Consider the following 22,541-nt stretch of genomic DNA (forward strand, 5'->3'; position numbering starts at 1 on the left):
GAGAGAGCTGAGCTGAGAGTAAAAAGCAGAGAGCAACAACGACGCTGTATAAGGGGAAATAACGGGGCAATATGCGGAACATGTGAAACGGAACGGCTGTCTCTGCAAAAGGGGAAATTTTACAGCGAGAGAGAGTAGAGTACGAGCAGTTATGCTCTCAGCCGTTCGCTTGCTCTCACGCTCTCTGGCGCCTTGACACAAACACAGCCCCACACACACTCATAAACGAATGCAGGCATAGAGCATGGAGCGCACGCGATGAGTGCAACTTTTGCCGGCAAATTAGCGGCAGAGACGCCAACGTCGCAGTCAGCACACGACCTCCAACCTACACCTCCCACTCTATCTGCCCCCTCTCAGCTTAGCTGCCTCTCAGCACTTAACGAGTCTAGGAATGAAAGTCAAGATATGCGATGGGATATTCATATGGAAGTGGGCGATGAAATTACTTGATTCAAAATTTGCAAATAAAATGTGGAATTTCAAAAAATTTAATGGACATTCCTGATGGTCCTGAGGATTCCTGAGGAAATACCAACAAATTTCAATATACATAGGTATGATTTATCTATACGCGCCACTCCCCACCAAACCGCACTCTTTACCACTTAAACAAATAAACCAAAAAAGCGTTGCAACAAAAACATCAAACGGTGGTACGGTACATATGTACATACATACAAATGTATGTACTATGTACATACATATGTACACACGAGGTTTTGCTTTATTTACGCATATTTCATACAATTTATGAAGGTATTTCGGATTGTACATAAATTTCAGGGGTTCCAGAACCCCCCACAAAAGAGAAAAAAAGTAAACATATACCAATTGAAGTTCAAAGGCCCACAAGTCAATAAAATATTAAAAATTAGCTATGATATAAATACAAGTAATACTTGACTAGAAGGCGCCGGCCAATGCGGTGCCTGTTGCTGCCGTTGTGGCCGTTGCCACCCACAACGTGCCACAAAGCAGGCCGACACGGAAGTGTCTTTCAGTTGCAACGATTGTGGGTGCCCATAAAGACAATCGAAGATTAAAGGCGGCTGCTTCCGTGGACAGACTTCAAACGGAGACGAACCTGTCTGTACTATTTTTTTGTTGGTTCTCATCATAATTTTAACAATTGAATGAGTTTCTAATTTGTTTATTTGTTTGTTGTGGTGGCAGTGGCGGCTGCCCTTTGAGCCCCCTCCCCACCACACACTCCACTCTTTTGTGGCTCTATTGAGCTCAGGTGTGAACTGATGGATTGTGGATTTCCCTGCCTACCCGAAAACGGGATATCCATCGGGTGTTAATCTTCCGCGAAATATAGAAATATTTCCAGATCAAAGATTCGTATCTCATTTCATGACCTGATAAAAACCAATGATCTGTGATCCATCTATGGGCAATGAGAAAAAAATAATGCTGGAGTTTACATGCATCGTTTATATGTTCTTTGTCAGGTTGTTTTCTGGTGTGAATTTATCAAAGTAAAGGCCAAAAATCATAAGTAATAATTATTTTACATGATGTGGTAAAATGTTTTGGGTTGTGAAAATTCCAAAGGAAATCTCGGGAATTGGGTGAGAAATTTTACCTAAATATTGGAAATTCACTGCTTAATTTAGCTTAAAACTAGTTTTTCATTAATAAAGAATTTTCTTTATCATTATACCTTTGAATTAAACCTGAAATTCCTCTCCCAACTAAATCCAAAACGTAATCGGATTCGATTTACTCTACAAGCAGCGCAACAGCAGCTGCAATTTCAAAAATTTTTGCCTTTAATAAACAATATCAAATTTTTAATAAAAATGAATCCAAAACCGATGAAGTTAAAGAAAAGTGCATCGAATGATTCATTTTTGTCAACAAACCGCAAGACACAGCAGCTCTCGGTGACCTTGGGCGATGTGCTTAAAGAGGCAGAAGGAGCACCCGCAGAAGCAATCACCCAAACGGATTTGGCTTCCGTTCAAGAGGAGGCACAAGACCCCTACCAGAAAGAGGATGCCGAGGAGCAGCTTAACAAGTTTTGGATTGCCATCAGTGGTTACCAGCTGGATCGAGCCTTTTCGGTCTATCGCTTCTTCAATGACATTGGCACGATCAAGTCCAAGGGCTTCACCCAAACGAATGTCATGTATCTGAAGTACCGCACTACTGTGGACTGTCAGATTGCCTTGAGCTACGACGGTCAGAAGATTGGCTATGGCGGGGACATACGCGTCAGTGTTAAGCCTGAGAATCCCATGGCTTTGCTGGCATTTCTGGGTGCCATAGAGAAGATGGATGCGGATACTGTTGATAGTGGACCACTGGAGGCCGATGCTGTGTCGCCAAAGGACTTTAAGGCTTCCTGTTTTATAGAAATGGAGTCGCCCAGACAGAAGGAGGAGCAGGAGCAGGCTATCAAGAAAACGGTAAAGCAGCAGCAAGTCACTGAAAAGAAGGAGGAGCAACTACAAGAGCAGCCAGAGGAGGTAAAGGTTGAGCCTCCAGTAAATGTGTTTCCGCCCAAGAATGCTGGCTTAATTCAATGGCTGAAAGAAAAGATATCCTCCCTCTTTTTCTTCTATTAAATTTGAATAATTTTTGTTGGCTTAACTTCTGATGTTTAAAAATGTTACAAATGATACATATCTCCATGCATATATGTATGTATGTATGTACATATGTATGTATGTATGTACATACATATGTATATCGTTTGACTAATTATGCGAATACTTTTGTCCAACGACTACTTAATAGGGGAGTTACAAATCATCCAATAACAATGCTCCCACAAATAGAAAATAGCTGATAAAATTATATTCCAACAGAAAATAGAGCAGAAACAGAAAACAGGGCTCCGCATTTATAGAATTTTTAATTACAATAAATCAATTGAAATAAAATGTAATTTTTCAATTTTATCAAATTGTCATTATGCGTAATTAATTCCTATGCACAAATGCATTTTAGTGTGGCGCCACCACCACACCAATGCACTGTGTGGCAGTGCACCCGAAAATTGCACCTCTTCCACACCGCTCCGCCATTTTGTTGCCGCTGCTTAATTATTATATTTGTAATTTATTTTACCCCACAGTAATATCCGAGAACGCTAAAAAGTATAGGATATGTGGCTGGTATGGGGTGTGGTGGACAGTGGCCACGTTGCACGGTGCTTTAATGCCACATTTATCCCGTGCCGCAAGCACAATAACGCACTCGAAAAAGTGCGGGAAATGACAGTAACACAGCAAACAAAACGGCACAACAAAAGCAATTCAAATGCACGCATAGAATGCATAATTAATTTTTATTTTGATGACAACGTCAACGCAGCGTCACACCAGACAACAAACCAGCCTCAACCTCTTGCCTCATGCCTCTCATTCTTCATGTGGCAGGAACACTAGTACACTCTCTCTGGGGCGCCCTTTGGCATGTCCATTGCAATTATTTTGGATTGGATAAATGTATAAAAATATCATTTATATTACATACATACATATGTACAAACAAACATGTATAGAAATCCATGTACATACATACACACATGCCATTAGGTTGTAGCTGAAGGTTAGCGACACTTTCGAATCGAATGGGCAGTATAAGTATTCAACAGTGGGAATTTGTTGGTGGATTTTGTTAAAAAAATGTAGATCTGATTAAAATTTACATCATTTAAAATTAATATATTCCAGAAATAATATTAATTTGTAAATAGGTTAGTTTTCCATGGATGTTCCATACAATTTTCTAGAAGCCACAGATACCCTTAAAATTTAATTTTCATACAAATAATTCATTTAGAATGAAATTCAAACATTTTTAGAGTATTTCTAAAATAAGTTCTTATGAAAAGTGGAATAAAAATATAATTTTTGAAATTACATCCTTTATCAATTTAGGATCAGAGGATACTTTTTCCAAAAAAGCCCTCTTCTACACACAACCCTTTATTACCCTTGTATTTTATTGATCTCTAAGCCTGCCCGTTGCACACCCCCAAACCACTAGGGCTCTCTTTTTTTATACCCTGTACTCGAAGAGTAAATAGGGTATATTGTATTTATGCGAATAACGGTTGTATGTAACACACAGAAGGAAAAATTTCCTACCCCATAAAGTATATATATTCTTGATCAGCATCAATAGCCGAGTCGATTAAGCCATGTCTGTCTGTCCGTCCGTCCGTCCGTCCGTCCTAATGAGCGCCTAGTACTCAGAGACTATAAGAGCTAGAGCCACCAAATTTTGTATCCAGACTTCTGTATTCTTACAATGTTACAAGTGTATTTCAAAAACTAGCCCCGCACCCTTCCGCCCCCGCAAAAGGGCAAAAACCTCCCAAATCTAAAATTTTGAAGATACAAAAAAAACATTCTGTAAGGAATGACTACCAGACACTCTGCTTAGCGAAGTTTGCGGCCTCTGCCCCTGCCGTTCCTCTGCCTCTGCCTCAGCCTTGGCTAAACCCACCCCGTCCCGCAGCTTATATTTGTTTTTTTTCACATTCTCTCATTCACCCTCTGCTTCTGCAGTGTGCGGCCTCTGCCTCTCGCGTTCCTCTGCTTCTGCGTCCGCCGGGACTCTGCAGTGTGTGTTTATAGGGGAGGGTGGCGAGCTAAAGGAGCGTGTTGGCGTGAGCAGTGTTGTTGATGTAGATGACAGATAAGGTACAGATGTAGTACTGAGTACCGGGTATAGAAGTTGTGAAGCGTAAGAAGCGTCTCACACGTCCCTTCTCGTTTTAACTCTATTATGCTACTCATTTAGTTTAAAATGGCGGCATGTTGACGGCCATCTACGGCCGTATGGCCACACTGGCAATGGGGGAGACTAAAAGCACAAACTGCGTTTACCCACACTTCAGACCGCAAAAGCGGAGAGGGAGGTGGGAGGAACAACAATAAGGCAGAAAGGACCAGCACACATTTCAGGTTAAACACAAATTAACCTCATTTGACAAAACAAAGCGAAATAGCGCCGCTAAAATGGATAATTTGTTAAATAAATTGCTCAATTTTTATATGAATATTAGTGGGGTGGAGTAGAAAAAGGTTTGGGATGGTGGAGAAAATATTTGTTGGCTGCTTATTTGCATATACGAGAGCGATAAATACAAATAAAACTAAAAATTCTTTTGTTATGCTTTTCCATAATCTTTTTTTCTCTGTGTTTAATCCGTTTTTATTTGTATTGTTTTTGTTTAATTTGTATGCCCTTTTAGGCGGCTGTCACCAATTATCCAACATACTTTCAAATAACTCCCCCCGCACCATACCACAGACTGCACCGCATCGTTGATGGTTTCCGACTGCAAATCCTCTAAAATTATTGCATTCATTAAATTTTAAACAAAGGTGATTAGATTTTATATTTTAAATGGACAATAGGGAGACGCATTTACATGGCTCCCATGTGCATAACGGTACAGTTATTCTCGCGCTCGTTATTTATTTAGAATAAACAACAACAACACAAATTACGTTTTTTCTGTATTTATTTCCTGTTCTTTTTTCCCTTTTCCCTTTTTTTGCATTTGCTTTTATCGTTATGCGGGATCAACAACTGTTCCACTTAATTTATTTATTATTATTTTCTAATCATTTTTGGGGGATTTTTAATTGGTTTTTCGGTATTATTGCTATACGTTTTTAGGGACAAATGTAATTTTTTGTAGTCAATTTTTGCTGTGGGCTATTGTTAATTAAACAGCAGAATGCTTAAATAATTGAAATAATTTATTGGAAACAAACAAAATATTGGAGAAATCAAATTTCTTTTATAATTCTCTAAGGCATCAAAGTATATTAAGTAGCCCAATAATCCCATTATAATACATCTTTGAGGATATTCGGGATAATGAGATCACTGAGGATTCACAACATTTCAAAGCAGCAAGCCTGTATCTTTCCACTTCTTCCTTAAGAAATTTCCAAAATGTCCTCGAGTATAGTAGGCCTAGTTTATAGAGTTCCATTTGAAAGTTGTATTCTAAGTTTACTTGACAATTCAAATACAGTTCTCAATCAAAAATGAACAAGTTATCAAACAACAATTAAAATGTTGCCCGACCTCTTAAAGAAAATCACTCGTCGCCTCATTTGGCTGTTTATTGCTTGTTGTTTTATTTGCTACTTTAATTTGGAATATCTCAGGGATTTCTTCGGCAAAGAATCACAAGTTATAGTCAATAGGTTTGTAATAAACACTCCCGGCTGTCGAGTGCGTTTCCTGGGAAATCCAAAAAAACCATTTCCATTTGTGGAGCCTATACACGTGCTGCAGTGCAACAGGCCTCAGTTGATCGCACCGCGTCATAAAGATGGCAATAATTACTTTGTGGCCAGCAACGTGGAGGAAAATTTGCAGTGCAAAAGTTGGCTCATGGAGCGCCAGGACCATCGCTCAAATAAATACATACTGGAGCGGGAATTCAATCTCAGTCGCCATGGAAACGTACCCATTCAAGTCGATTCCGGCCATCAAATGTTTCGCATACAGTGCCGTAATGCTGAGAATTTCATTAAATACAATGATGTCATATTCTTCATGCCACCGCCGTTCGAAGGTCAAAAGAAAACTCCGTCATACGAGCAGCGACCCGAACGCTTATCTGTCATGATATTGGGCATCGATTCAATGTCACAAATGCATTTCCAGCGGAGTTTCCCACAACTGACGAGCTTCCTGGACTATGTGCCGCATACGTTTTTTCTCGGTTACAGTCGCGTGGGGATGGATGCGTATGATAATTTGCTTCCTCTGTTGAGTGGCCTGCGCCCCGATGAGCTGGAGAGACGTTGTCTTTCGGTGAATAAATCGACCTACGATAATTGCGGTCTACTTTGGGATACATTCAAGGCTGCTGGCTATTCCACGAGCTATGGCGAGGATACTGCGCAAGGGATATTCATGGATGGCAAAGCGGGTTTCCACAAACAACCCACGGACTTTTATCTGCATCCTGTCATGCTCGAAATGGACAAACACACGCGCTACAGCCTCGATGCGAACGAGCTGATCAACTGCTCGGGCGGGCGACAGTTTTTCGATGTTTTGAACTATTTCATCGATAAATTATCGTTTTATATGAAAAGTGCACAATTTTTCTCAGTTTTTTGGCATTCGCAAGGTGTAAAGGACTACTATCATTATGCCAGGCGTCTAGATGTGGACTACGTGAAGCGTTTGAAGCGTCTCCTGGAGATGGATGTACTAGACAATACGCTGGTCCTACTGATGTCTGACTATGGGCTGCGTTCTGATACATATCGATTGACGTTCAATGGCATGCGAGAGGAGTCGCAGCCATTTCTGTTGGCCATTTATCCCGATTGGCTGCAGGCCAAATATCCTTTTGCCATGGATAACCTTAAGCGGAATGCGCACAATCTAGTGACGGCTTTTGATTTGCATGCCACGCTCAATGATGTGATGGATTTGAATCTGCTGAAGGACTACCATGTGGAGAATCGAACAGAAATACTTCTTGGTCATCCCCCCAAGAAGATGCCCCGTGGCGTGAGTCTCTTTCTGCCGCTGCCCCTGAAACGAAACTGCGATTCGGCTGGCATACCATCGCACTACTGCCCCTGCAACGACCTCACGGAAATCCCCACCGATGATGGCATTGTGTTGCGTACTGCTCGCTTTTTGATTTCTTCCATCAATCGACTTATCGCGCCCTACGACAAGTGCCAACAGTTGCGGCTCTACAAGGTGATGCTTGCATATTTCGTGGATCTAGGCGAGAGTTCCTTCGTCTATGAGCTGCGGCTACGAGTGCGCACCATCCCAGGGGATGGACTCTTCGAGGGCACGGCACGTCTCACGGATACGTTCCATTTGACAGGTCCCATCACCCGTGTGAATGAGTATCGCAGTCAGTCCTACTGCGTCAACGAGACGAACATCAACATGTATTGCTATTGTCCAAATTAACTAACTTTTTGGAGTCAATAAAAAGATGAATCGTACTCGGGAATCTACTGTAGATTGTAGCTTTAGCTGTGTAGATCTTTATGTATGTATGTATGTAGAACGTAGCTTTGGTTTGACACAATGCCAGCAATCACAATAATACACTTTACACATTTCATGGCGTTTTCGTAAGCAACATAAATGATCACCATAACGAGAAAGACAGCCGCAAGAGCCAGTAGAAACGTGCTTCGGTTAGATGGAAAAGTGTAGACCAGTTCGTGACACGAAGAGTTACACTATCAGTTATATTTGTAATTTATTTCTCCGAGTTCCAAAATGCTTTCATTCAACAAATGGCAGTGATTATTGCATTCACTTTTAGAAGGAAATGGATGAGCTTCTTTTTCGAAGAAGTCGAATTTACAAATTAAATTTGTCATGTTTTAATGATTCATTTTCCTGGCAGTGTATGATTCACATATATTCTCCCATTTCTAGCCCACGAATTTCACGAATTTGACGAACTGGTAAAATGTCAAATGGTTTTTGACACTCTCCTCCACCTCTTCACCACCCGTCCGTTGCACCGCGGGTGGTTTGGCCTTTTTATATCCGGTATAGTAAGTACTCGAAGTGTAAATAGTACTCGAAGAGTAAATAGGGTATACAGGTATACTCTTTGAGTACCGGGTATAATATTAAATTGTATTCAAAGTATACTGCATCCTCAATTTTGAAGATAAAAGAAAACTAAAAATGCCATTCCGTAGGGAAGGACCATATGTATCAGATTACCGAAATGAATTCTATTGGATCATTATTATAGCCGAGCTATAACGGCGTGCTGGCAGGAGAAGTAATGTAGATGTAGATGACATTTGAAGAAAAAATGTAAAATGTAAAATTCGAAAAATCAGAAGATCACAGTCACTAAGGTTGCACTCATGTGCATTCAATATGTATACTGTTTGAGTACCGGGTATACATTTTCTGAAGATTGCGAAGCGTCTCACGAACGCTCCTACTTGTTAGATCTGAATCTGTTAACGCTCGTAACGCTATATTGTTTTGGAAGTTCTGATCTATAAATATTTGTGTTTGTTTGTGTTCCGTTGAGGGGTTTTTTCTTGCACAATTTACGATCAAAAGTTGCTTAATGTTTTGTTGGATTTCCAATGGCACTGCCATAATATTATACTGCTACCTTCCCGACATTGCTGAATGAAAATAAAATAAAAGCGAGTGGAAAATCCTTTTTCATTAATCAAATGATTAAGCCTCAAAGTCAGTGTACGGGTCCTTTTGGGATCCTCTGGCCATGGCCATCGCCATCGCCCGCAGCGGATAATTTGCGTCAAAATGTCAGTTTATTTGAAGAGTCCAATGGCCACAGGAGAGACAGAGAGAGAGATTTAGGGAGGAATGGTGAGGTGAGGCGCCAGAGAGAGAGATGCAGAGGAGCGACATGCAATTGAATTAAAATTAAAATAAATGCCACAAAGGAACAACCAACACCAAAATACGTAATAATTTCCATTTATTTAACTGCGGACACAATTCAGCACCCACGGGGATTGTGGGTTGCGTTGGGGGTACCATCTGATCCTTGCATCAAAAAAATTATAAATTAAAAAAATAAATAATAAATTAAAACCATTTGCATTGCTGTGTGAGTGAGGAGGACGAAACTCCCTTTCAATTAACGCAAAAATGTCCTAAAATGGACAGCATTTTCTCACCGAAAATTGTCCTCCTCGTCGTTGATACGAATAAATTTAAATGCCACTCGTGATGCATGCCACCGAAAAAGTGCGTGACTGTTGCAAAAATAAAGCCATGGTGGCGGAGGCGGAAATTGACAAGTGCATGTGAATTTAACATGTTGATTTAAACCAAAAATAACTCGGGAGAAAAAATCGTAAATTAATGGGAAAACTGTGCAGAGTTTTCCTTGAGCCTATGGCAATCAATTTCTGGTAGAATCAAATGGAAATTCCAAATACATCTCTATCTAAAACAATATTTTTTGTATGCTTATCACGTGCTTTACATCGATTAGATTTTTCCCTGCTATTGGGGCGTATAAATCTCAAAATGTTCAAACAGGTAATCACTCAAATTGCTCTGATTTCCTATTGGAATTGGTAACGCCTCATAAATATGTCAAAAAGTCGGAGTTGGAGGTTTGAATCTTATCGCTAATTAATGTGTCCGTACGCAGGGCAGGGGGCACAGACAGATGACATACATTTCAAAAGGGTTATATTTCTTGGTGGGAAAACCCACACTAAATAAAAGACTACATGCCAAAGTCCATTATTGGCTAGTAAATTAAAGAACTTTCTTATTTAATCCACTTTCTGCATCGTTAAAACTTCTTCACCATTCATTCACTTAATCAATATGTTGTCCATATCTTTCCTGATGTCCCCACAAGTTTTGTGATATATTCACACAGTCATTCCAGTCAATCAAATACTCATCTGTCAAATGACAAATGATTTTTAAAATCACTTCAACCTCGTCAAAGCTCAATCTACGGCGCCTTGCAGGGTGGCAGAAAAAATATTCATAGAACACGGAGAAAAGCGGAAACAGACACTTTAAATGCTTGCGATATTGTCAATCAAAATTCAATCGAAGCCATGAATCATGACACACAGATGGAGAGACGAGAGCTCCTTCCACTCCTCCTCTGGTTATGGTTGATGATGGGGCTTCAAGAGAGAGCTTCAACTCTCGCTCTGAATCACTCAATTGATGGATAGATGGTTGGATGAATGCAGAAAGAGTCCTGCAAAAAAGGAAAACACCATGAAAAGGGAATCACTCAACATAAGGATGCGTGTTGAATGATGGTAATGCTGTTGATGCCACTGCTGCTGCTTCTGCTCGTGCTGGAATATGTGACATTGAGGTAAGGAGAGGACCGACAGAAAACATTTAACATTGGCATCCTGCCACACACAAGGAGGAAAGGAACCTCCTGCTATTGAGAAGAAACCTAGTGGTTGGAATGGCATTGTATGGAATGTGTGGTGGCATGTGTGTGTGTCATCAGTCAAAGTCAGTGTGGGATAGTTTTGACATTTTTATGAGCAAATGATAAATCCCTCCACACGTTTGATGCCTGCCTGTCGTCCAATTTTTGACACTTGCCAGCCACACACACAAACATCACATCACAATATATTCGACAACTTATGTATAAGAAATTCTTTTCGAGTGATATATTTATGGCCCTCTCACTTATCGCCGACGGTGCGATGTATAAGTATTTTTAAATTTAAAGAGTGACACGATTAAACAGTCTTCAAACCGCGGGCCCATCGGCCGGGCAATCAATCAAAGCGAAATGGCTCACAGTCTTGGAGTCGTTAAAGTCGTCAATTTAGGCCCGTATTATTCACGTGTTTAATGACTGACTTTTTGACGTTGTATCCCCCCATAAAAATGATAGCGAGAGTGGCTGCAGGAATTTGTCAATGTATCAAGAAAAACGAGAAGGGACGTGTGAGACGCATATTACGCGTCACAACGTTTATACCCGGTACTCAGTCAGGTACCTGTCCCATATTGTATATTTTTCGAATTTTACATTTGAAATTTGACATTTTACATTGTTTCTACACCTGTCATCTACATCTACATAACTTCTCACGCCAATACGCTATTTTCGCTCTCCCCCCTCCCTTGGAGCCACACACTGCAAATCCACGGCAGTAGCAGAGACGCGGCAGAGGCAGAAGCCGCACACTGCAGAAGCAGAGTGTGAATGAGAGAATGTGAAAAAAACAACAAAAGCTGCGGGACAGTGTGGGTTTAGCTAGTGCAAATTAATTTCTTCATTGTGGCTATAATAATGATCCAATCGGATTCCCATTTGGTGATAGAAATATATCATTCCCCACGGAATGGCGTTTTAGTTTTAGTTTTAGTTTTTTTTTTATCTTCAAAATTTTAGCTTTGGGAGGTTTTCGCGCTGTTGCGCGGGCGGAAATACACTTGTAACAGTGTGAGCATACAGAAGTCTGAATGCAAAATTTTGTGGCTCTAGCTATTATAGTCTCTGAGATACAGGCGCTCAACAAGACGGACGGACGGACAGACAAACGGACGGACAGACAGACATGGCTCAATCGACTCGGCTATTGATGCTGATCAAGACTATATATACTTTATGGGGTCGGAAACGTTTCCTTCTGTGCGTTACATACAACCGTTATTCGCACAAATACAATATTCTCTATTTACTCTTCGAGTACCGGGTATAAAAAGGGCTCGATGTGAGATTGGGGTAGGAGGAAATGTTGTCAAAATATCAAGGGAAAGTATTTGTTTTGAAATTCAAGTGATTTATGAACGAGAATTGCTGCAGCATTACTCGTGACATGTCTGAAGGAGCCCTTGGTGAATATTTTGAGATATTTTGCAGTTAAAGAAGTCTGTATAACTATTTTATCCATTATAGATACGAAGATTTAGGGTAAGATCACCCAAGCTAATGTACAAGAGGGTTTTAAACATATCAAATAAACAAATATCAGATCATATTTGAAAAAATACCATTAAGTTTCCATATAGTCCTCTGGAAATTCCATCTACCATCCTCGGATTTTCTATAATCCCCCCACGTGACCACACTATTTCAAAGCAATTTCCATTTATCCACCAACGACCGACCAAACGAGATAGAGACCGGTAATGCCAATGCTTTGGGTCATAAATTCTACACCAAAATTGATTTCCTGATATCATCTATATAATAATAAAATATTTAAAAACAACAAAAAAATCCGTTCTGGGGGATCGACCATTAATAATTGCGAATGCAATTGTCAAAAACTGTTCGCGTTCGTTTTGCGGAAATTTGTGTAAAATCCAGTGCACATTGTCTGCCTACTAATATTGACTTCCGTTTCCGCCGCAAAGAGTGCGGACCCCAAAGTATGTTTCCGATTCTGCTCTTCTTTCGAAACCTTTTTTCATACAGCCAAAAATTGTCGTCGTGTGTCGCCCCATTACAACCGTGAGAGAAAAACAAAATCAATTTTCCAATTTAATGCCAAGCAGTAGACACAGAAAAATACATAGAAATATTTACAAATCAGACAAATAAATGAATAAATGCGGGTATGAGGCGATGATATTTGACGATGATATTTGACAATTAAAAATGTGTGAAAATTTATATTAATTTTATTCAACAACAAAAGAGGAAGCTAATTTCAATTTATTTTATTTGTCATCTGCATGTTTTATGCTCCACCCGAAAGCTCCGTGGGATAGATAAAAAAGAATTGAAATTCTAAAAACATAAATGCCATAAATATTGAAAGATGTGGATGGACGATGGCAGGGAGGAAATCAATGCAATTGCTAGATAAGCACGCAAATTAATACCGATGTGGGATGCTGCATAATGTGCGAAATGGAAAAATATACGAGTATTATTTGAAGTATTTTTTCTTCTATAATTTTTCTTCTTAGATTTTAAATTTAAATTTAATTTTTTTGTTCTTAAGCGCATTTAAAAATCTCTTTTTAAACAGAAAAACCACATAAAATACCAGCATAATATACTCCAGCAGGAGCACGCTAACGTACAAAATAGAAGCAAGGGTATGCATCGAATCGAATGTGTCATGTAGAACACTTTGACATCCTTTGGTTACTAGATGCGGATTATAGCATGATTGGGGTAGCCTGAGCAGGTAATGCATATACCAACGTGGTCCATCAAGTCCACAACAGTGAAGCTACAGTGGAAAATGCCATTACATGCTACATTTAATGCCATTATTTCACCTTTAGTTCAAGGTGTGTCCAGTAGGTGTAATTTGTATTGATATATTTCACCCATTTCTCAGCCAGATCTTCCATTTCTGCCTTGAACCCGAGTTTTCTCAGTCGACCTTTAAATGTGTAGTGTGTCCAATACATAGCCAACGCTGATGGCGGTATATACTGCTCGCCATTAACATCGGAACACAATCTTTAATCTCATTCCAACCTACCCAAAAAGCAATCCAATTAGACGTAAAATCTAACAGCCAAAAACTAGCTAAAAATAGTATAATGATAGTCCCATTGAGGCTCGCTATGACCAAATAAAATTCGATTGCAGTTGCGGCATAGTTCTGTAGGTAGATTATCCCATCCAATCGGAGGATCCCCGGAATAGTTATACGAAATGTCATTGCCAGAAGCAACTGAAAAGTGGAAACTCCTCTTAGGCTTTGTTTTGTGATTATATTTCTATGAAAAACTCACCGCAAAGAATACAATGAGTAAATTCATAACCGACCTGAAATACATTCTCGAAATTGATTTAAATTCAAAATATTGTAAAGAATGACAGAAAAGTGTAAGAAAGTTCAAAAATGATAGACAAACTACTGAGAAGTGAATTTGATTACATTTTTGTTGGTCCTTCGAAGAATTCAAAGATTCTTAACTGAGGTGCGATGTTGCATTGCGCGTTGGCGCTCTAATGAGCGTTGACAAACATTTTATTAAGTTTATACCCATTAAATAAATGTATAAGTCCACTAAAGCATTCGTTGACAATCGTTGGGCCTTTTCCCGAACCATCGCTGATTTGTTCTCTCATTTGTATCGAGTCTACAGAAATTCGTTTTAAACATTACATAATGTGTATTTGTCTTCAATTATTCATACAAATATCAGGCCAGGCCTCGTCTTTTTTGTTTTGCCATTCCTATGTCTCTTTTTTTGTATGTGTGCAAATTGTCATTGTTGATTTATGGGATTTGCTAGATTCTGACAGTGGTTGTTGCAACACAAGAAATACAGTTGGGTGTTGCGGCAGGCGGGTGCAGGAGCAGGATGGTATGTATTTGTATAAACAGGATTTTATAATCGGCTTTCTATATTAATTTTAATTTTATTTTCGGCATTTTATTGTAATTACTCTTGATATATGTAAATGGCAGAGTCGCTGGCAGAATTTTGGTTTCGTATTGTTTGCCACTGCCACTGCCGCTGCTGCTGCACTTGATGTCCCTTGCTCCATGGGTGTCCCTCAAACTTGTTAAGGGGGGAGAGATAAGGTAGTAAAAAATTATATTTCTTTTGTGGTTTTCAATGTTTTAAATTGTCGTTGTAATTTACATGCGCTGTTTGTTCTTTCATAATCGCATGCTCTTTGTTCCCGTTTCCGTGCATGTGGGCAATATTTTGCCAAAATATTTATAATATTTTAATGCTAATTTTTCGTACAAATCCACAAAAGCAGTTGACACCCACCCCTTCATTTTTGGGCTTTTGTGCGTGTGTTTTGTGTATTTTTGGTCAGTTTTTGTAACTGTTTGTGATATTTTAATTTTAATGTCACATTTGATCATAAATTTAGCGATTAACAAATAATATCTCCCACCCTAAAATCCCACTGAAAAGCTAAGCTCTATTGAAAGGTATTTCTAAAGACCAAAGGCTGCGATTAGTTATATTTAATTGCTTTAGATAGAGCCCCTATAATTATGGTTCGTATTTTTAGACCAAGCTATATTGTATTTTTATTCTCATAATCTTTTGAATCAGCTTTGGACATAAATTTCGAGTTTTCGACTTTGGCAATAATAAATAAATTAAAAAACCAAAATTAAATTAGAACAGCATAAATTAGAATTATCAGCAAAGTTCCTTCTAAGCATTGATCACAGACTGCGAGTGATTGGTTTTTGCATTCTTTCTTACTTGATTTGTGGTCAAAACTATTTTGCTAGTATATTTATTTTACATTTACTTTTTACATTTTATTGAATCAAAGTAGACTTTTTCCCTTACTCAACCATTCAATATTCGCTTTGCTTTCTCTATTTCAAAACCATGTCTGACCGTATAAATTATTTTGCCCAATCAATTGATTCCGAATCCCTCAAATCAGAGAATCCCGATCCAGATGGTCTTATCAAAATTACCCATGATATGGTCTTCAACCTAAAGAGCGATGGGGATGTGGAAAGCGGAGCTCAAGCTCATGAGATGGACGAAGATTCGTTCCAGGAGACCTCCAGATGGACCAAACGCTCGACGGTAACCGAAAAACAAAAGCAACAGAAGGAGGAGCAAGAAAAGTTGGGACACTCTCCGCACTTGATGATAATCTTTGCAGATGGAGACATGAATAGTGCTTTGCATTTTCTGATCGAATCGATGAAGCATCCATTTGAATCGAGTTCCGTGGCCACGGCCTTTGTGGAGCAGAGTATTCGTTCGGATATCTTGGAGCGTATTCGACCAGAGTTGCATCCCTTGAAGAAACAGGCAAACACTAAACTTCGTCCTAGTTATTTGAACACGCTGAAGGTGATCAATGAGATACAGGTGGAGGTCGTCTCCAAAATGGATTTCACTGCTCCCTCGAGGGCTTCCCCCATTTTGATTACCGACTGTGCGGCCGATGAGCACGGCGTGTATTCCGATGGCGTCATCATGATGCATACCTTTAAAAAGAGCATGGAAATAATAAATATATGCGACAGGGATACCAAACCATTTGGCGCTGTTTCTATATGGAACGAGGGCATGGATCTATGCTTCGATATTGTGGTTGCCATCAATTCCTCCCATTTCTTTATCAATTGCACAAACGTGGACTTGTCGCCGATTGACAAGTACTTCAAGGCCGAAGAGAACTTTACCTTGATTGAGAAGGGTTTCCACTACGAAGCCATTAGTATCTATGGAAAAATAAAGACGATTGTCTTTCCTTTGGTCTATCATATAGCACCGAAATCAGAGGCTAATGTCGAAGAGGAGCCGTCCTCCATCTCCTTTTTGGAGAGCTAAAAAGCTTCCTCATTCTAAATCGATTTTTTCTTGCCCAAAATATGCATTGCAATAAAAATTTCGAGTTATTTTGAATTTTATTTTTATGTTAATGGAATATGATCGGCACCTGTCATCGGTAATAGTCATATCTCTCGAATTTCAGTTTGTTTTTGGGTCAGCTGAATGAATCCGTACACCGTGTTGTATAAAAACCTGTTGCGCGCGACAACAAAAACCCAATGAAATGCATGACTTATGCTGCAGCATGCGATAAATGACAATAGGTTTGATGATACCTGCTTTTGGGCAGTGCTGCCCCTTAATACTATAGGGCATTGATTATGACACGCATTGTACTTACAAAAAAAAAAATGAATTAGACTTTTATAAACTGTTTCTGGGTAGTACTGTACTTTGGACAACAACCTTTGTGTGGAACTGTTCTTCTATTTTGACTTTTTTTATCCTTTCGCAGTTTAAAAAGGATTTAGATTACTTATTTGAGCATGACTTTTAGCTACAATCCAATATTTTAAAGCCCATAAAAATGCACGTAGCATTCGTTTCATCCTCTCATGATATGTGAAAACAATTAGCTGATCATCAAATCTTCGTAAAATACATTTAAAGTTCATCAATCCTGACACCCCCCTTCAACTCCAGAGATACGCAGGACAATGCCAGATCCATGAAGGAATTATTTATGATCGCACAACCTTTAAGAGTCACCACCGTGAGTCGGACGCGATTTGTGGTGCTGTCTGGACCATAAAACCATCACTTTATGGCCAAATGATGAGTGTGTGAGTGACGCTGTCGTCTCACTGCCGGCTGGCGGCTGGCAATTAAGGTCCGAAACAGAATCCAAAAATAAAACAAGGCTCTTCAATGTGATTATCAGTTTCAGCTGGAATTTATTTCGCAGCAATCTCGCTGCAAGTGTCATCCAAATATGGGGGCTGCTGAAATCAGGTGCAGTCAGCAGCAGGCAGTCCTGTTCTCTAATTGCAAATGCCACACCCTTCTCTCGGGCTTTGGATCTCTGGCTGTGTGGAAATTCATTATAAAATGCGGTTTGAATTATTTGTCACAAAATGTCTGTTCCTGTGTCCAGGGACGGAGTGTGACATTGATGATGACATTGACAGACAGACAGACAGACAGAGCGTGTCTCGTTGCGACAAATTAAATGAAATTGTTAAGGGCCGAGGAGTCATCATCATCACTTGTACATATGTATGTACATACATCCGCAATGTCATTTTGTATTAAATATATTATTATATTAGTATTGGTACCCCCTGTTTAACTTGCTTAGAATTGTAAAATATTCAGCGATCGTTTTGCTCCTGCAAAACAAGTGACTCGGCATTACAAAACATTGTATGTAAATTCCAATTTTATTCAATGCCGAGTCACTTGTTTTGCGAGAGTCTCGAGTTAACTGTCAGTTTCAATCGTGTCTGCAGAACTTGTCACTCATTCAATAGTTTTGAAAATTGCAAATGTCACTTACAACCCAACAACAAGAGTGCAGCAGAGCTTCCCAGAGTTTTCCAGGCCTCCGAACTCACATCACATCTCATCGCATCTCTCGCACACACGTGTGAGTGTCGTCTCTGAGTCAGTTAGTGAGTGAGCAGCATCCCAGCATCCAAGGATGCGACATTCTGAGACAATGTTGCCTCCGTAGACGGAGACGACTGACTACTCGTAGCAGTAGCAGGGCCAGAACCCCGGACCAGGACGTAGACGAAGACAAGGTCTCGGGTAGGAAGAATAACCGCCAAGAGGATGACACTGCAAGAGCAGACGCTGTGAATTAAAACAAGAATGGAATTGAGTGCTGTTGGGCAAGCCGAAGACCTAGATTCACTTAAAAATTTAGCATTCATGGAGAGAATATTAAAAACCTTACCAGAAAAAACTCTCGAAAACAATGGAAAAAAACTTAGTGACACAAAATAAATAGGTTAATTTCAGAAATATATTCTTTTAATACTAAAAAAGACTATGTGAATTTTAAAAAATTTCACAAAATAATAGAAGACATTGAAAACATTAATACACTAGAAAAAATATTCTATGAACATTCTAAAAATATAGAATGCATAGATGTAAAATTTTAGAAGATTTGAAATAATTACAAAAAGAAAGGAAAAAAAATACTAGAAAAATGTCTGAAAGAAGTAATGAAAACAAGCAGAGGGGTACTGCCACAGCAGCTCTATAGCCGAATCGAAGTTACCACCGTGTCTCCCTTCCAACCCGCTTTAGAAAATCGCTATACCCTCCCTCAAAGGTTAGAACAGGGCCAGGGAATAAAATAATAAAAGGACACAAAGACAAAAGCATAAGAAAACTTGAGCTCTCTCTACCCCTTCCACGACTCTGCCCCAATCTCTGTCTCTCTCTCCTTTTCTGTGTGTTTGTGTGAGGTTGACCCATAACGGAAATGGGTAGGGAACGGATTCCTGCCTCTGCTTCTGTCTCTGCCGGTTGCAATTGCAATATGTAATTCCTGGGGCTCCACTACGCCACCCCTCCCTCCCATGCCTCTAGCACTGAGAGCGGGACAAACATGTACGCATCAAAATCAGACTTGTAATCCAAGTGCAAGTTGCGAATCCAAAAATCCATCCATCGCTTGCAGAGCATCTTTCACTCTCCGGGCTACCCGCCTGCCATCGCACTCTCGGGCTAAGTAAAACTTGAGCAAGACGGCAGATCCGTAAGCAAGGAGCCTAGGATTCACAGAAGGATTCGGAAGGTGGGAAGAGTTGCTCGCTCACTCACTCGCTCGCCTGATGTCACGTTGAATAGATATACAGACATGCATGTGACAGACAGATGGAGAGACACTGTGACACGACACATTGACTGACAGCTGCAGGGACGACGACGACTACAGTGGGCGTTGTATGCTGGGGCGGCAATGGGTGGGCGTGCCATCTGGCAGCATGAGGACCTGGAAGCTTGCAAGAATTTTGTGCAAGAAATGGCGTGTGCAAACAAAACCGAAAGACAAAAGAAAATGATGGACATGCACGGGAGAGAGAGAGACTGCCGGAGATTGACGGAGCAGCAAAATCTCCAGAATGCGGAACACGGCGCTATGGAACTCTGTTGGTCAATGGACAGCAGCAGCAGTAGCAATTTTCTTGGTCAGCATATGTGTCGTGGGTTGGGCATTTAATTTCAAAGGATTGCCCAATCAACATTAAAGGTGGTAGGATTGTGGAGAAGGAGGCCACCAGAAAATTAAAGGATCTGTGTATGAAATTATATTCTATAGTTTCCACTTAGGAAACAAAGGATATTTGTGGCCTAAAAGTATGCCAAGAAAATGAGAAGCAAGCATTGAGCATCCCTTATCACTTATTTAATTGATTTTGGTGTACTTAAACTTGTTTTAAAGTTCCAGTTGCAGATATATGTTCAGTTCTTTTCATTTCCGAGTGCAATGTGTGTTCCCATTTCAAAGCCATTCAACTATTATATACATACATATATTACCATTGTTCCTGTTCATTTATTGTCACTTGTTTATAGGAAACTGCTATGAGCATCGAAAAATCAAAATTAATTTCCGCAAGAAATTATTTGATTTTCACACAAAAAATAAAAATCACAACGACTCTCCATCCCCAAAAGTACTCGACTTTCACAGCGGGCGGGGGAGTGGGCTTAACGGTCAAGTGCACTGTTGTCCTCGCAAGTCCTTTCGCTTTTGACGAAACATTAGACTGAACATTGTGGAAGGGAAGGACGACAGAACCACTCTCTTTATGCAAAAAATGATTTTAATTTCATTTTTTCTTTTGTGTTGTTCACATTTAATTTTTGCGCTCACATTTTTTGGATCAGGCTCGGAGAATCATAAGCGCGGTAGCGGGCACGGACGGGGCCACGACGGTGACGACGACGATGGAGCAGTGAAAAATAAATAAGAGTAATTAAATTTCGTAACAAACATGACGAGATAATGGACCGAGGCCATTAACACAGCCCCGAGATGCGCCACTGACGGAAGGCATGGACGGCCCTGGACGCTCCCGAAAGATGACGAGAAGGAAGCTATCCAATGCTATACACGGCTATCCAGGGTGGGGAAGGACAACACAAAAGAGAGTTGGACGACGGACAACTGACGCTAGAACTAGACCCAATCCCCCAACCCATCGCTGGAATTACCAGCCGTCATACAACACGGAAAAGAAGCACCATCAGCAGAGGCATCAGCATCCCAAGCATTTTTCTTGAAAAAAAAACAATGTATGCGCCATCGCATCCTTTTTCTTTTTGCTCAAAAAACTAAATTCCCAAAGGCCAAATTTTTCTTGATTTTTATACCCGGTACTCGAAGAGTAAATGGGGTATATTGTATTTGTGCACAAAGTGAATGCATGTGAGCCATGTCTGTCTGTCCGTCCGTCCGTCCGTCTTGTTGAGCGCCTGGATTTCAGAGACCATAAAAGCTAGAGCCACCAAATTTTGCATCCAGACTTCTGTATGCTCACATTATTACAAGTGTATTTCAAAAATGAGCCCCGCCCCCGCAAAAGGGCGAAAACCTCCTTATATAGTTGCTTTATGGTCTAAACCAGGGCTCGGCACCCATACAATTAACGAGCCGTTTTTGCGTTTGTGTGTGAAGACGCACGCAAAACGGAACATTGGTATTGGTATGAATCACTGTAATACGCTTGTACGTGAGGGCAGCGCAGCAGCAGCGCCTTGTCCCGCACCCATGGGATAGGGCCGTGCCGAGCCCTGGTCTAAACCCACCCCATCCCGCAGCTTTTGTTGTTTTTATTCACATTCTCTCATTCACGCTCTGCTTCGCGCAGTGTGTGGCCTCTGCCTCTGCCGCGAGTCTGCAGTGTGTGGGTCTAGGGAAGGGCGGCGAGCTGAAGGAGCGTGTTGGCGTGAGTAGTGTTGTTGATGTAGATGACAGATGAAGAAAAAATGTAAAATTTGACAAATAACCGCTAAGTTGCAGATGTAGTACTGAGTGCCGGGTATAAAAGTTGTGACGCGTAAGAAGCGTCTCACACGTCCCTTCTCGTTGTTCTTGGCTTCGTGTCTAAAGGTTACAGAAAATTATTGCATCGTTTATGGGCAGCCATCAGCGCGGGTCAGGCGACGGTACGTGAGTTGCGCTGTGAAAGGAGGAATCTTGATGAATGTTGAGACATTCATAACCTGTTACCCTTGTCGACCATCGACTGCAGGGCACATCTATAGGGCCCCTCCCTAGAAAGGGTTACCAGAGGTACAATTTTTATTAAAGTACTTGGGTTTACTAGTTTACTTAAGGAAACAAACTTATTGCTAATATTTTTAGCATTTATTTCTATTAAATTTTCAGTTATTGCATTGACAAATACCATCGCTTTCCATCCATATTTCTTTCTCTAACTGAACCTTTTCTTTTGTCCATTTGGTCACACTTTTTTTTTTGTTTTTTTTTGAGCCGTCTTTCAACTTTTATTTAAGATCTGTCTTTTTCGCAGACAAATATTAAATTTTCTCTCTGGGTACTTGGCAATCTTATTTCAGTTATCATTATTAGCAATTATCATTACTAGCATTTGAACCGCTGACGTTTGTTCGGTTCGGTTGTGGCAGCCAGATGAGAACTTAACGCTCAGCACCATGGCTTGTGCCAAGGTCACACTTAAACATCGAATTCAACTCTGATTAAAATACATTCAAGTGCCCAAAAACCAATAGAAAACTAGAAAACTTACCACTAGCACAAATGAGATTCATCTTTTGGTTGAAGCCTCTTTCGTCATGCCTCTCAACGAACCATCAAACGAAAT

At 40.2% G+C, this 22,541-nt stretch overlaps 3 protein-coding genes across 3 annotated transcripts; all 3 read left to right on the plus strand.

Moving 5' to 3' along the window:
- The first annotated feature begins 1,744 nt into the window (after nt 1-1,744).
- LOC117900684 lies at nt 1,745-2,621 on the plus strand. Its single transcript, XM_034811130.1, has one exon. The coding sequence runs from the start codon at nt 1,809-1,811 to the stop codon at nt 2,574-2,576; it is 768 nt and encodes a 255-aa protein (XP_034667021.1). The 5' UTR covers nt 1,745-1,808; the 3' UTR covers nt 2,577-2,621.
- Nucleotides 2,622-6,378: 3,757 nt separating this feature from the next.
- LOC117901019 lies at nt 6,379-7,969 on the plus strand. The gene has a single exon (XM_034811620.1). It carries the CDS (start codon nt 6,379-6,381, stop codon nt 7,933-7,935), a length of 1,557 nt encoding a protein of 518 aa, XP_034667511.1. The 3' UTR covers nt 7,936-7,969.
- A 7,799-nt stretch (nt 7,970-15,768) lies between these two features.
- Nucleotides 15,769-16,731, plus strand: LOC117901021. Its single transcript, XM_034811622.1, has one exon. The coding sequence runs from the start codon at nt 15,769-15,771 to the stop codon at nt 16,729-16,731; it is 963 nt and encodes a 320-aa protein (XP_034667513.1).
- Nucleotides 16,732-22,541: the final 5,810 nt, after the last annotated feature.

Source organism: Drosophila subobscura, chromosome U (genome assembly GCF_008121235.1).
Source record: "Drosophila subobscura isolate 14011-0131.10 chromosome U, UCBerk_Dsub_1.0, whole genome shotgun sequence".
NCBI classification, from domain to species: Eukaryota; Metazoa; Arthropoda; class Insecta; order Diptera; family Drosophilidae; genus Drosophila; species Drosophila subobscura.

Bases quoted from the DNA above. Each gene is read 5' to 3' on its own strand.
- LOC117900684 (XM_034811130.1), top strand. From the start codon at position 1,809: ATGAATCCAAAACCGATGAAGTTAAAGAAAAGTGCATCGAATGATTCA.
- LOC117901019 (XM_034811620.1), top strand. From the start codon at position 6,379: ATGGAGCGCCAGGACCATCGCTCAAATAAATACATACTGGAGCGGGAA.
- LOC117901021 (XM_034811622.1), top strand. From the start codon at position 15,769: ATGTCTGACCGTATAAATTATTTTGCCCAATCAATTGATTCCGAATCC.